Here is a 16,339-nt window from a genome sequence, read left to right as displayed (position 1 = left end):
TACAGACTATAATGATTTGTACCTGAATGATTTAGAAATAGCCCTGTCATGATACAAGCATCAAGTAGAGGGTGAGTTCAGGTAGTGTAAGGCATCAAGACGGGGAATCAACAAGCACCCAATGATTAAGCTCATTTAAAGTAAAGAATGCACACTTTAAAAGATTAAGAACATATAATTGTTGAACTTTTAACAATTTTATATTTTACCACAAGGAGTTGCACTATTTGTTTAGGGAACTGCTATACTCTTGATAAACAACAGAAATACGAGGGCATCTTATAAATGCTTTTGGGAGCGGAATCGAAGAATATGAAACAATATCAATGCCATCTACAAACGGGATATATCATCCTTAGTAGAAATTTGAGAAAGGATGATGAACCAAAATTTCTGACAAGAAAAATAAAATAATGATTGCATCTTCAATGCAGATATATTTCTGTACAATATACACGACTGTGGAACATCTACTCTGCTGCTATACAATTTTTTACAATTATAATTTTTCTGAATTTTTCCATTTTCTTTTACCCTTCCACGTTTTCTATATGGGGTAAATCTTCATGTCGCCAGTTTCCCTCCAGAGAATTGGGTATCATCTGATGAATCTATGGTTTGAGATTTGGGTCTGCTCATAACTCTGTTATATCCATATCCAAAAGAACTTCCGCTTGTTTCAGATAGCTGAAACAAATAGACCGAAGTTAACATAATTGATTCAGACATCAACTACATATAGGAGTGAATGAGTAGTACAAGATCATGCAATTTTCAACGATAGCCACTTCAGAGTTGACAAATAGCCACTGTGCATGTCTGTGTGCAAGTGTTTAAATGAAACACGTACTTCTGTGAGCTCAGCCAGATGGCGGGATCTGAACTCGTTTATAGTTGCTGCAATCTCCGACGTAGGAAGTTTAGCCTGAAGAGAGAAATGCTCAGTTAACTATGGACCACAGCATTGAGTATTTCATCAACTGGTAAAATCATAGAAGTCGCTTTGTATGTTTTCATTCTAATGAGGCCTAATTAAATATCTGGTTATTTTATTTTTTACCTGCTTATCAACTGTACGAACATATAGAGTCTTCAATGAGATATGCAACCAATTTTACCATGCGATGAAGGGCAAAAATATAATGATACTATTTCTAAGAAACTTGACCAGAAACTAAGTAAATCATTTATACGATGAAGAGAAAATAAACAAAGGTTCAGCTATTGTGACATAAAGATTCAACCACAAGAAGAAATGAACATAATCTTTTACCTCAATTAACAACAATGTTGTCATCAGATAACGGGTATTAATAAAATACTAGAACATAAAAACAACAATATGATAGTTACCTGAGCAAGCACGGCAGCTGCTAGTTGAAGACTTGGTTCCAATGTCTCTGGGACAACCTGCAAATGCAAGTGATAGAGATAAATAGGAAAGGAAGACAAGATCTACAGTGAGTGTTCCAATGATAGCCAGTTTGGCTAAACATATGCAGTAGTTTAAGAAAAAGAGAATTTCTGATTGTTTTAAAAGTATACTGTAAGGCAATCATAACACTAATAATAGAAGAGGTAACATAATATTACAGCGGTAGCTCCAGCCTTCTCTAAATTCAATCCATGATCAACATCATGTGCACGAACAAAAGTCTTCACATTTGGGAAGTGCTTGCTCAGAGCCCATACTGTTCTATAATTCGCTCCGGGCGAATCTAAAGTTACTGCAGCAGCACTTGCCCTTTCAGCCCCAACCTTATGTAAGACCTTATCATGTAGTACAAAGCATGTCAGGGAATGAACATGCAAGCAAATTCAAGTACTGAAGTCATATGCACTACCTCTCGACTACCAGCATCTCCAAAGTACACAGGGAGATCCAGGGAGCGCCCAATTGCCACTCTATCACTGAAGACAATAGCAAATATGGAGACAGGTTAGGTCATCATCTGCTGTTCCCATCCAGAATTGCACACATGATATATGGTAGTTCACACTTTTTTGGAGAAACCTCTAGTATAGAATCTAATAAACATCCAAAGATTGTCATCCTGGTCACTAAGCACCCATATTATTTAATAATAAACCAACCAATATGGGGATTCATCTCTATTTTAAGTGCTGAGAAATACACAAAGATTTATCTCTATTTCAGTTTAATGCCACCAAGAAAATAAAAAATTGATGTCTCGTGGATAAAGAAAGAGATCCAGTATCATACTTGTCTTTTCCCTTGTTCCCTTGGCACTTGGCAGGTAGTGTTTAATATATCATTTAACAATTCTATTCAGAAATGTTGTTTTCTTTTTCAACATAAAAAAGATCCACTTATCTTGAAAACCACCTGATAGTTACAAAATCATTTATCCAAAAGAAAAAATTACAAGAAAAGCAATATTTTCAGATGTTGAGATACCTTCTCACGTCTAGTGCAACAAAAGGAATAAGTTGCTCAGAAAGAAGTTGTGCAATGATCTGGAAACAACAAAATGGTGAACTGTTATATTTAAATAACAAAAAGATATATAGTATCCACTTTTTTATCCATCCACTTAAGAAGATAACACAGACTAAGAAATGTTTATATCGACCTCAACAATTATTTCTCTCATTTATGAGAAGTATGTAAAGTATTTAAAAATAAGTAGAGATGAGGGCATAATTGAAAATATAGTAATTAATATTGTCTTGAACTTCTAAATAGATAGATGATAATAACAGAATTTTCTTTCAAAAGTCGATAGATGAAAAGAAGAGGGAGTATTGAAACTAATTAGTAAAAGCAAAAAAGAAAGAACTCACCTGCCCAACTCGCCCAAATCCACAAATAATGATATGATCTCGCAAATCGTCTGTCTGTAAAAGATGTGCTCCAAAAAGAAGTCAACAACTAAATTTACATGTCAAATCTAAATAAAAAATAACAAATGTTGAATTAATATGATCTAACTGCATCAATTGTTCTACCCTGGAGGCAGTGGTATCTTGGGTACAAAATGGTAATTTGAAAAAAGGAAAATCTTACACTGGGTGGAAACAAGAATTTCTCTGTTTTTTATTACTACCTAGATACTACACAGATGCATTGTACCCTCCTCACTAGCCTTGGTACCTTATGCAATATAACATACAATCTATTGAGTTGTAAAATAAAAAAGGCAGTGTTCAGTCCACCAGCAATGTAGTGCTGCTATTAATTTCCCAGCTTTTGGCAATTAATAAAACTCCCTGTCAGTCAGTCATGCAGGTGATCTTACCTCACTTTCTACAGGTAATAAACTTCGAACATCATGCAGCTCAAAGCGGGAAGCAAGTAGCTGGCCTCCTGCAGCTAGCCATGGAGTGAGGGCCATTGAAATTCCCACAACAAGAAACAGCAAAGAGGACAACTGGGAAGACATTATGCCCTGCAGAAGTGTCGAATAGTAAAAATATTATCTTTATAGTATATTAAATTTCACTGAGGAAAAAATTCCTAGCAGCTATCAGTGGATTGATTTGTGTTGTGTATTTTTCAACTTCCAAACTTTCAAGATAAAAAGCAATCCATAGAAAGGAGAAGATGCAGAAATGAGAATAAGAATCATAAATAAAAAAAAAATACTAGGTAAAAATGACATTTTTTAATTAAATTACACAAGAATTCATAGAAATAAGAACCATGCAAGCAAAGCTCCACAATCTAAATATAAACCAACAGTAGAATTCAGATAAACATCCAATCAAGCTGGACACATAAAATCAATATTTACGATATGTCCAATAAAATAGATAAATTGGTTTTCTTATTTCAAAAAATCCTAGAGTTTCATTCCATCCAAGTATTTTATGTGATTGAAATACAGGACACCTCCATAGAATTCTATACTCATTCCAAGAACATAACCAAGCAATAATAGCATATCATTGGAGCATGAGGTATGTACTTAAGCCATCTTAAACTTGATAACTTACTTAAAATTTCCAAGTCATTGAGCAATAGAACAGATGAAGTTGTACCTTAAAACTCTTATTGTATCATAAAAAATCAGAATAACAGAGATAATCTTCTTTTACCAACAGTTGTCTGGTGTGGTGAGACCATATTATTAATCCACTAATCAGTTTATTTTCAAAAATAAATGACCAAAATCCAAAATCATGAACCTCAAAAATAAATTGGGAGTTACAAACATCGAGGCATATATTGTTAAAAACCAACAGAGGCAGAATGATGTATTTCAAATGTATATAATGATTAGTATAAACCAGAGAATTCTAGAAAGGAAATCAGTTTTCAGTGACAAAAACCTGATTAACAGCTTCACCAAAAGCCACAAACGCAAACTCTCCCCCAGGAGCAAGAAGAAGACCAACCCTAATGGCAGAAATGAGAGAAATACCAAAAATTCTGCCAATCAAAGTAACCAACAAAGTCTTGCCACATATTAAGAGTCCCAGTGTCCCTGTAACGACTGGAAAGTTTGAAACAAAAAGTTTTGGATCAATTGACATTCCAACCTGAAAAGTCACAAAAATTACTTTACATCAATAACACAGTTTGAAGCTGGAATTGCTCAAAAGGTCACAACTTTCAAGGCAGACATTCCTTGCTGCCAAAGATTCATGTAAGAATCATTCCAACATAAGTAATTGACCAGCAGATTAACAAACTATAAAATAGAGAGATGTTGTGTGAATACATAATCAATACAAATAGTTAACGTTTGAACTTGAATATTAAGCACAAACCGTCATAAAGAAGACACCCAGTAGAAGGCCACGATATGGAGCAATATCAGATTCAACCTGTAAGGAAAATTCAGTTTCTGCCAGTAGTAAACCAGCCAAAAATGCCCCCAGTGCCATGGAAAGTCCAGCCTGTGTTAAGTAAAGAAATGAAAAAAGTAAGCTTAACACACCACAAATAAAAAGTTATCACTTCAACAAACAAACACCTACCCTGGCTGTGAGAAGGCTAGTCCCAAGAATAACAAAGAGGGTATTGGCAGAAAATATTTCTGCATTTTGATTTTCAGCAATCTGCTTATATATGGGTCGAAGGAGCTGTGCAAATAAAAGCAGGAAAAATTACAAAGCAAAATTATATGCATAATTGTAGAAATGTCATTAGGTGCCTTCCTAATGAACCCAAAATATAGAGCTTATAGTATATGTTTCAGAATCAGGATTGTGACACTTAAATATGCAAAATGCTTGCTCCTTTTAATTCCACTAGGCCTACAGACTTCCATCAAGACCTCACATGGTCAACCACTACAATACAAAACTCATCTCAACCAATATAAGCAACAGGGTTTACACATTCTATAGATGATAAGTAGTACTAGTTGGTAACTTGCATCCCCCATGATAAGTAGAATATAATGTGCACTACATCATATTACAGATCAATGATTGTTGTAAAATATACAATCTGCAGCACATGGTCAGTAATTTGAACCACAATTCTACCCTATATCAACCTTTAGTTACCATCATATCTCCCCAAAACAACAGAACTGACGGCTTATTGTTATGCCCCATGTACACTTATATGATGAATTTAACAAAATACTCTCATTAAGATTATTGAAAAAAAAAATAGATAAACTGACAGGAAAACGTAAATATTTCCTTCAATTAGAAAAAAAATTAAACATCAGCTATCTAGATCTAGGGTACCACATCCACCCCTCTGTTCTGAACACCACTTACCAATCGTCCACCTGCAATTATGGCTGTGATGGCAACCGCTGCCTTAACAGCTGCCATACCAAGAGCTTCAGCAATGGCTTGAAAACCAACCTGAAAACAGAAATCAGAATTTCAAAAAAGACAACATAGGCAGCAACAGCAGTATACAGGTGGCAACAATGATGATGATTATGACAGAAGTAAGGTAAAGTCAATGGCTTCCAATCAAGCATTTAACATTAACGACCTTTACTTAGAAAGAGTAAACTGTGTCTTGATCCTTTTAATGCATATATCATAAAAAAAAATCAAACTAAATTATCTAATTAAATGCAATTCTGCAAGTTCTCTAAACAATAAAGGACTCCCACATTGTTTTGGGGAAGAGATGGGGGGGGGGGGGGGGGAGAGAGAGAAAATGATTCGCTCAAAACACCCTTAGTCATAAACTGTGTCATGCTACACAGGAGTTCATACAACTATAAGTAGCCAAACTCATGCTATCTGATATACATATTTAAGATAAACAATGCTAGAAAAAGTTACCCCTCCTTTGGAAGAATTAGGTGAAATAAGAGGTATGAGTATTAGCAAGACAACAACAGCCAAATCCTGAATATAAACAAAGAAATAGTCAATTTTGGTCAACATATTGCAAATCAAAAGATGGTTAAGAGCTAATAACAAACAATCAATGTCATAAATGACAGATTAACATAACAATAAACAATATAGAGATAGAGGATGCTAGTTGAGAATCTATACATACATATATAAGTACTTGAGTGACAAAGGTTAGATGTGCACAGCCAAATACCCCAACACAAAATTGCAGATTTTAGTTTCACAATTCCATTCTTCTTCACTAGCACAATGCTTGTTTAGTATATGTCAAAGGATAGGGATTATTTATTTCGGATTAGGATAAGTTAGTATTTTATCCTTCTGTGCCTGTTTGTTATTTATTCTTACGCATGTGTTTATTATTTATCCTTATGCATTTCCAAGATAATAAAAGTGCTCATGAAATGATCTAATCTAATGTAAACCACAAATACCAAACCTAAAAGTTAAAAAAAAAAAAACAGCATCGGATTGGATTGGGTTTCAAATCTAATTTTAAAACCAATCCAATTCAATCCAAAATGAACTTATGTGAACATATATAATTTTATGTTTGAAATTATCATACCATCTACACTTGTATCGATAGATATTTTCACCATTAGTTTGTAACCTAAAAATGCTAGTTGTGATATTATTAAATTCTTTTTCAATAGTTTGAATCTCAAATGAAATCTATTATAGTTATTGTGTACTTTAAGGTTTATTTATTAGTTATTTTAAAAAAAAGAACAAAACCAAAAATTGATTAAATCTAAACCAGTTTTGATTGGATATTTAAAACTAAACTGATTGGATGTTAAGATAAAATTAAATTGAAAAAGAACAAAGGGATTGGATCAAATAACTTTTCTCCACAAAACTGACAGAATCCAATCTGTGAATGGCACCTACTAGATTAGCAAACTATATATTGCAACTATTATATCATCTAATGCTTTATTTTACAAGAAAATCCTGCAGTTTCTAGATAGAAGGGTAAGGTCCTAAGAAACCTGAAAGAGCAAAACAGAAAATGTAGCTCTTCCATGCCGTGATGTGCTCTCCCCTCTCTCCTGTAACACCTGCAAAACAAGTTCACTGAATTATTGCCACATGACAGACTCAGCAGAAATGAAATTGAAAGTATAAAATAAAAGGAACAATCTTGAAATCTTTCAAATCAAAGCACAGCATCTGTTACATCTATAGACATCAAGCTCCATTAACTAATGACAACCATAAAGACATTATTAACGCATGTGGACTACGACAAAATCCTTTTACAATTATACTTCATGATAAAGTACATATCACTTTTATTTGGATCTACATTGAATAGAACCATAAAGCTGGAGTCGTAGACTGTGAATGTATACCACACGGTGCAAAATTAAAAGCAAACAGTTGTTAAATTATTTACCTGCAGAACAACAGCAGTTGATGATAATGCCAGGCCATTCCCAATGACAATAGCAGCAGGACCAGCTTGGCCACAAATATAATGAGCCACTAAGCCAACAACTACAGCAGTCACCAAAACCTACATTTTTCCATACATGCTAAGAATTGTTAGCTTATACATTAGTAGCATATAAATAGAATAGCCTGAGGTGAACAATAACAAGGATGGAAGATGGAGTTTTCCAATCACCTGAGCAGAGCCTAATCCAAAGACATATTTCTTCATTGAACTAAGCCTTTCAACAGAGAGCTACAAAAAACAGATAAGAGCTTCAGGTTTTTTTTATTATGTAGATAATCAAAGCTAAGGCGAACAAGATCTTATGGGAAACTCCACCTCTAGGCCAATATTGAATAACAAGAAAACAACTCCAAACTCAGCTATTGCTTTTGTCCCATGAACATGACGAATGATGGAGAGACCATAAGGCCCAATCAAGATACCAGCAGCCAAGTAGCCAAGAACAGGACTCCCTAAACATTGTTGCAGATAGATGGCTTGTCAGAATCAATTTTATCAAGTTATGACTTAAAAAAAAAATTCCTGCATCCCAAAACATAATTTAGATAATGATTAGAAACCTATGAGAGCAGTACATTTTTCCTTTTAATTTTAAGTAACCAAATTTGCTTTAAGCATAGCAACTTCAATTATTATCATAACCAAACTAACAAATAGAGACCTAGGAAAATAATCATGAACAGAAAAAACAAGCTAAGAAAATCTGTACGTCAAAGTTTCACGTAAGCAATATATAACTAAATAGAGTTTGGTACCTAAGCACATTGAAGCTAAAGTATAATTTTGGATAAGCAACTTTGTTATAATTTTGAGAGACTATGTTCAATCCAACATCAAGAAAACATGGCAATCTAGTTACCTCCAGGAATCTTTTGAAATATCGGGACAAATACAACACTTGCAAGTAGTAACCAGAGCATGTCAAAGAGGGAGGCTTCCTCCTCATTTACCTAAGATAAATACCGTGCAGAGTCAGATAAAACTTAGTAAATTGAGCATAAGAACAAGAAAAACTAACCTCTTGATCAGGTAATGATGTGATAATTTTCTTAATTCTCCAAGGAAGCTCCTGAAATTGTCTAACCAGAGGCTTTGCACTTGAAGAAACTTCTTCAACAGTGGTTGCAATGACTTCTGGCTGCTGAAGTAGTTGAGCACTCCTCTCTGCTCTATTGGCATAGAACGCAACCCTGAAATAAAGTTCCACCACTTCTTGAAAAACAGAGTAAAACCTTCATATTGATCCTTGCATCTTATTGATAAAACACAAAGGCACAAAGTAATCTTCCTTAAAATGGACAAAACAACTTGAATGAAGGTATCACATTGAAGGGCATAAATCCCAATTCCCTCCCCAAGGTAGGATTTTAATTTCTCAATCAGTTTTTGAAAAAATCAGGGAATATTTAAGCCCCAATGTTTTTCTATCACATCACACAAAAAGATAAAAATTGTTGTTGAAGTCTCACATTGACTATTTATAAAGACTAAAACAATTCTCACTCTATGAGCTAGTTTTTGGGGTTGAATTAAGCTTTAACTCAAAAGTTAAGATAGTATCAAGCCTATCATAGATCTAATATTAGTCCACCCTTGATTGAAAAAAAAAAAAAAAGAAAACTGATCCTACGGATTTTTCCAATACAATTAACCTGATCCTATGGATTTTCCAGCGCAACTTACATGGTCCCACAACTTTTTCAGTGCTACTTACCTGGCCCTGCAACTTTTCCAATGCAACATAAAAAGAAAAAATTAAACTTACAATTTTCATGCTCTAAATGTCCAATCTTGAACATGAAGGGGATAATTAAGTCCCAAATCAACTACAGATATGGTCAAATAAGATATTATAAAGGCTAAGACAATTTTCACACTACAAACTGGCTTTTAAGGTTGAGTTAGGCCTTAGCCCAAATTTAAGAATTGTTATTCAAATATTTTGTATTTATTACTCCTATTCCGTGAATATTGTATGCCAGCCACAGGATTAATATACTTTGAGATTTTTCTGAAAAGGTTGAAATAAAAATAACAGCAAGAAAAACAGCAGGATAAAGAAAGATCATACACACCCTGCTCCAATTAACAGTAACCCAAGAACCAGCTTGGCTAACTGCTTCTGTGCAGACTCCACAAGACCATGGAAAACTGATGCTGGTTTGTATTCAGTCTCATCTGCAGTAAAAGAGAAGAATGATGCTGGAAAAAATCGGGAAGACTTCTTCAATAATGTCTTGGGAGCAATTGGTGAATTATCTCTACTCAAATCTTTCTGTGTTTCCTGCTTTTTTGTTTGAACTACAATTTTTGACTTGTCTTTTTCGACTTCAGTTTCTCTAGAAGAGTCTAGGTTTAACTGTCCATTCTCATGATCACTCAGATAATCAGACTGCATCATGTCTTCTATACTTTGGCTGCTTTTATCGGATTGTGTTTCTGGTGATCGCATGGCAAGCAAAGGTTCATCACCAATAGAGAAATCAACCTCTCTTTTATCAGCATTATCACTAGAAAAACTTTGAACCACATTCTCCTCCTCAGGAATGGCCACAACATCTTGTACTTGTAGAGTGTCTTTGGTATCAGAATTAAAACTAGATGCAGACTTGTCTGCTTTCAGTAATGCAATTTCTGCATCATTCACATGTTGTGCAGCCTCAAGTTCAACGGCAACAGCTTGCTCTGCCAAAAACATTATGTTTGTGACATCTTCTTCCGCTTTCCCTGCTTTCAGCTGGGCCTGTTCTGCAATTTCATGCAATTGATTCACTTCATTCTGCAACTCCTCCTTTCTACTTTGTAAGCACCTCAGCTCAGCCTCACAATTTGCTAAATTTGTCTGACACTCCCTGATATCTTCCTGGGCAACCAAAAGTTCTTTCTTCTCTTGTGTTATATCCTTATCACCATTTCTCTTGTCAGAACCTTGTGGGGAATCATAAACTTCTTTCACAACCTCCAGAGATTCTATGGCTACTTGAAGCCTTGCCTCAGCCAGAGAAAGAGCCATTGTTGCTTTCTGAACAGCTTCTTTGACAACAAATTCTTGACCCACAATATCTTGGATGGTATCAAGGGTAGAAGTAACATTGTTCCAAGCACTTGCAGCTTCATCCTGCAAAAAAATAGCAGTCTCTGCTATCTTTTTAACCTTTTCCTCAAACACAATACTGTTTACTCGAGCAGCTTCTAGTTCTTTTATGGCCTTCTGCAACAGTTCTTTCAATTCATCCACATTTTGTACCTCTACCTCTAATTCTTTCCTCCCTCCTTGCCCTTCTTTTTCTTCTCCAAAAGGTTCACTCAATTCAGCACTGGAAATGGACCTCAAATCAGAGTCCCCATCTGCACCTTTCACATCATCAACATTCCGTCCATTGCCATTGACATATGCTAAAGAATCATTCCCCTGACACTTAAACCAAATTTCCCTACTTCCCCTACAAATTTTATTATTCTTCCATGACAAACTCCTCATCCCATTTGAAACTTTGAATTCTCCAACACATACCACTCTTGAATTACTCCTACTACCTATCTTGTTCATACCACTAAAACGAGCTTTCAGAATAGTCCTCGAGTTGCCAAGAAAAGCACAACCAAAACCTCCCCCTCCAAACATATTGCAAGAATCAAAACCATCCAATACTACACGGGACCGTGATAAGCTAAAAGCTATATCCATGTGTTATCTTCCAAAACCAAACACTCTCACAGAATCACTTCTCTTCAACAAATTTTACAAGCAATTCTTCGAAAAAACTGAAACAAAACAAAAGAATCCACAATCGAATTAGAAAACTCAACAATCAACAGTTCAACACAAAAACAAGACTAAAAATCGTTCAAACTTTAAACACAATTTTGCCAGATATATTATTCATAAATAAAATTCAGTATGCACTCTCCAAGGTCAATCTTAGAGTGTGCAAACCATAATCCAAACATGCACGTGGTAACATTTTCGTTTTTCACATTCAATTCAACAGAAAATTTAAAAACAAAAATAAAAGAAAATAATCGTTTTCGGGATCGCGAAGTTGGAATGGCTGATGAAATTACCGAAACGACCAGAAAATGGAAACGAAAATTTGAAGTTAGTGTGTTTGGAGAGAGGGAAAATGCGAGTAAACGAATGAGTTGCGTGTTTTTTGTCAAAACGGTCAGTGAAGTGAGCAAGCAGATATGTAATGAGAGGGGGAGAGGATATTATTCAACAAGTTTTCTCTTCACTCGCGGCTAAAGCGCGTGGGAATTAAGGTCCAGCCCAAACATATCTCACGTGGAGATTTATCGAGGAAGAACTAAATTTACACATTTGTAGGAAAATCTCGTAATAACTAGTGAAAGTAAACGTGGTTTTTATTTTTAATAAAATATTTTTATTTTATATTTCTTAATTAGCGTTTAAAAATTGTGTTAACATTAATTTAAAAAAATTAAATATCTAAAAGTAGTAAATTTTTATTTTAAAAAACACTTATTATATTATTACATCTTATTTTATTTATAAAAAAAATTATCAATATTTTTATTTAAATTATAAAAATATATAGACCTGTTTTTAAATGTCTTAAATGTTAAACTATTTTAATACATTTATTTATTGTAAAATATTTGTTAATATGGTATTCATTCTTTATCTTTGTTACCAGAAATATTAATTCATTTAATATATAAAAAAGATAATTAATACTATGAATATTTTTAGAATGAAATATAAATGATTGTTATATAATTGTTTTCTATCAATTTTGATGAATAGATACTTAATTTTTATAAATAAGTCAGGAAGTATTAATAAAAATTTCTTTTTTAATAACAAATAATTTTTATAAAACTAAATTAGTAGATTGATTCACTAATTTGTAGTACTGATTATTTTGACAAATTTTTTTGTTAGTTTTTTTTTTCCTCTCATTTCTCATTAAAAACTTCCATTCTGAACTAAAATGTTTTTACATAATTGTGTTATTTATCATTTTAATCACTAACAATTAATTTAATTAAAAGAATTTATAAATCCTGCAAGTTCATTGGGATGCTTAACTGGATTTATAATAATGACGTATCATTAAATGTTGAGGAAATCCACAAGTGTTTTTTCTTCTTTCCTTTTTAGCTAATTGGTTTCCATTGTTCCATAGAAGAAACCAAGATTTTACAGCATGACGGCCATTTGTATTGTAGATAAATGATAAAATAAAAAAATGTAATTAAAAATTTTCGTTGAAACATACTAAAGTTAAGGAAAAAAAATTAAAAAGTTTTTTAATAGAATTAATTTTTATTTATAAAATTAACTTATTTAAAATAATTTTATAATTTAATGAATCAAAATAAGAAAATAGAGAAGGTTGAAAAATTAAATCGAAATAAAATTAAAAATTAAGATACCAATATATTAATATAGCATTTTTTTAAATTACTATTAATAATTATTTAAACCCACTTGAAAAAATTACTTAAACCTAGCCTTTAAGAATAAAGCTTAACATTTTTAAAGAATTAAATTAATATATTTTTTAATCTCAAATTTTAAGATTAAATTTAAACATTTAAAAGTAATAAATTTTTATTGAAAATATAGTTATTATATGTTAAATTAATATGTTAGTTCTTATAATTTTTTAACATTTTTAATTAAATACTTAATAATTACATTATTTTATATATGTTAAGTATTAATAACATGATATTTTTTATATAATTTAATAATATATTTAAATCTTTAAATTATATTATTACTATGTGATATCTTTACTGTTGTATTATTATCAGTATATTTGGATTCTGCATACTAATAAAATATTTTTTCTAATATTTAAATATTTTAATAAAATAAAATATTTATATAAAGTTGGTCTTAAAGCTTGAATTCACGGTAAAAAAAAGTAAGAATCTAAACCTAAACTTTTTGTAGAAGTAATTTTTAAGAGTCATTTAAAACTTATTTTTTTTTATGATGTTTTATAATTTAAAATATCTTAATTGTTACATATTACATATGTGAGAATAAATATAATTTTAAAAATAAATTTTCAATGCAGTGCTGAATTTATGTCTAAAAATAATAGAATTTAAAAATTTAAAAGATTTACCTAGAAAAAATAATTATAAAAAAGAGTATCAGAAAAAAAATAAGTTGATAAATAACGAAATTTATAATTATGAAAAAGAGATAGAATAGCATGAACTGTTAAGTATTTAATTATAAAATAATATTATAAAAATATAATTAAAAATTTCTAAGCAGCGAGGACTTAATTAAAAATATAGATACTAATAAATTATTTTAAATTATTTTATATTAATAATATAAATGTAAAAATACGTTTTTTCAATAAAAAATAATATTTTTAAAAATAAATTATTTTCTAAAAATTTGAAGCTGTTAAAATTTATTTTCAAATGTAAAAAAATAAATAAAAGATTTTGATCTGGCAAAGCAATTAGTGTGCAAAATTAGTTAAAAAAAATTTAATTTAAAATTTAATTAATTATAATTTTATTAATAATTATAAAATAATATAACATAATATATTTAATTATTTAATGTTAAGCTAAAATTAAATATTAATATTTTGAATTAATCCAAATTTAACTCAAATTTAAATTTTTTTTACATACACATAAACTTAAAATTAAGAGTTTGCTTAAAAGATACCAAACTATTTATCACTCATACTAACTTCTATTAATATTTTATTAATTATATTTAGTTTAATCAAATAAATTAATTAAATTAACTAAAGAATATTTACTTTATCAAATAGTATGTTCCAAACTTTGAACCGTCAATCTTCAGCGGCCATACCAGCGCGTGAAGTGTCGTTAATCATTTCGGGATTTCAAACTATGATGAATGGACCCTGAAAAACTGCTAAGTAAATATCCCAAACATAATTTGTCATTTTCTGTCAGTAATATACAGAGGCATATTCTCCTCCTTTGAATCAAATTTAGCAAATATTTATACTATCAACAAAATTTATGTGTTTTCGTGAGTTAATTAAATATTTGATCCAATAAAATTTATATATAATATATTATGTTAAGATATAATTTGATCCAAAAATTAATACTTATCAGTGTTTTAATAGGCCATGTTAACATTAATTTATAAAAGAAATATAGATATTAAGTTTAAATTATGTGACTTTCGTAGAGATTTAAAGCTTAATTAAACCTTTTTGTTATCTATCTTCATTCTAAGTTCCAGTAATTAAGATTAGTACAATATAAAATATTAATACATGTTAGTTAGCTTATACATTAGGGTTCATGTTAAGGTCTAAAAAGTGTGTGAAGTTTTAGGGGATTCACATTCTTATATTTAGGATGAGATGTACACTCACACTATAAATAGTTAATTTATATAAATATTGACGATGGTACCTCTTCACTCGTACACATAATACACATATTGACAAGTCTCTTAATACCTATGTTAATTTGAGTAATTGAATATCTTTTATCTATTATTTATTTTGGAGAAAAGTATTACATTAGAGCACGAGTGATTTACTCCTGAAAGAAGAATAATGAACACACCTTTCTTAAATATTTAAAAAAATCCCTTAATATCTCACATATTTAAGTTTGCACATCCAATATAACAAATAAAAGAAATAATTAATATGTAAGTTATTAATAATGTTATTTGAAACTTTTTGGAAGATTTTGTTGTTAAAATATAGCGTAGAAAGAAAATCGGTAAATAGCTTATATATATAATGGATAAATGTATTTGAATACAAACTAATGCATAACATATAAATTAGAAGCAATTAACCACTAATCAATCACATATACATATTAAGTTATTAGATGACTCAAATTATTAACTAAACATGATAGATTTTAGAATAAATATACTTTTTTCCTATAATTTTACATTTTTCAATACTATCACTCAATTTTTTTGTCACTTGTTGGATCAAGTGATTTCTATTCGGTCACAAGCAATAATTAACGGTAAGAGTGCAATTTTTGTTTTTTTTAATTAAGGATACTCGTGGCTACATTTAGATTAAGGGGTTGCACCCATGAACGACATCACAGGCTCAAGTGTTAAGTCCATCAAATCTTTGGGAAGGTTAACCAAATAAAGCCAACAATGTTTCCTAATGTCACTCATAAGAATTTTAATTAACACTCTAATGAAAGTTAGTTAAGAAATTAAAAATAAAAAATTTAATAAAAAAGTTTATTAGCACACTCCACCGTAATTTTATATAATTGTATCATAATTTTAATAAAAAAAATCCATTCATCCCATATTAGTTGATAACAAAGACCTATAATGTAAATAAGTGCAAAATTGCAATCAAATATATATATGAGATTGAGATATATGATATCACTGGTCACTGAAATGATTGCAGGATAAAATAAAAATTCCAACAAAAGGAATAAAAGAATGCATTAATTGTACTGATCAAACTTGTGTTTGAAACATATGAATGCATAAACAAACCTCTCAAGTTAAATAGTTTACAATGAAACTAAAAAAATAATTTGTGATGAAATGTTATGAGAGGGAACTAGATGGTGTGCTTCAAAGTG

General features: G+C 31.0%; 1 protein-coding gene across 3 annotated transcripts; it reads right to left on the bottom strand.

Annotated features, from left to right (window-relative positions):
• Positions 1–235: 235 nt before the first annotated feature.
• Positions 236–11,974, bottom strand: LOC113848866 (K(+) efflux antiporter 2, chloroplastic-like). Of its 3 annotated transcripts, none has more exons than XM_027478237.1 (21): positions 11,834–11,974; positions 9,844–11,533; positions 8,787–8,958; positions 8,628–8,718; positions 8,084–8,220; positions 7,937–7,996; positions 7,706–7,825; positions 7,299–7,367; positions 6,226–6,291; positions 5,701–5,790; positions 4,945–5,049; positions 4,735–4,863; positions 4,294–4,503; positions 3,261–3,410; positions 2,806–2,859; positions 2,420–2,478; positions 1,845–1,911; positions 1,594–1,770; positions 1,354–1,410; positions 851–925; positions 236–687 (listed from the first exon to the last, which is right to left on the bottom strand). In XM_027478237.1, exons 2-21 carry the CDS (start codon positions 11,454–11,456, stop codon positions 565–567), a joined length of 3,624 nt encoding a protein of 1,207 aa, XP_027334038.1. In that variant the 5' UTR covers positions 11,457–11,533; positions 11,834–11,974; the 3' UTR covers positions 236–564. The 3 variants fall into 3 exon arrangements, with proteins under 3 accessions (XP_027334038.1, XP_027334039.1, XP_027334037.1); XM_027478238.1 differs by having other exon boundaries at positions 294–687; positions 1,594–1,758; XM_027478236.1 differs by having other exon boundaries at positions 295–687; positions 8,766–8,958.
• Between the last annotated feature and the right edge of the window lie 4,365 nt (positions 11,975–16,339).

The sequence above is a fragment of the Abrus precatorius genome, unplaced genomic scaffold (genome assembly GCF_003935025.1).
Source record: "Abrus precatorius isolate BTA unplaced genomic scaffold, Abrus_2018 Scaffold9, whole genome shotgun sequence".
Classification (NCBI taxonomy): domain Eukaryota; kingdom Viridiplantae; phylum Streptophyta; class Magnoliopsida; order Fabales; family Fabaceae; genus Abrus; species Abrus precatorius.
Note: the sequence above shows the minus strand (reverse complement) of the source record. Positions and strands in the feature narration are given on the sequence as shown.

Bases quoted from the DNA above. Each gene is read 5' to 3' on its own strand.
- LOC113848866 (XM_027478236.1), bottom strand. From the start codon at position 11,456: ATGGATATAGCTTTTAGCTTATCACGGTCCCGTGTAGTATTGGATGGT. The intron at 8,221-8,627 runs GTAACTAGATTG...AACAATGTTTAG, and splicing joins ATTTCAAAAGATTCCTGGAG to GGAGTCCTGTTCTTGGCTAC. The intron at 7,368-7,705 runs GTAAATAATTTA...CTTGTTTTGCAG, and splicing joins CAACTGCTGTTGTTCTGCAG to GTGTTACAGGAGAGAGGGGA.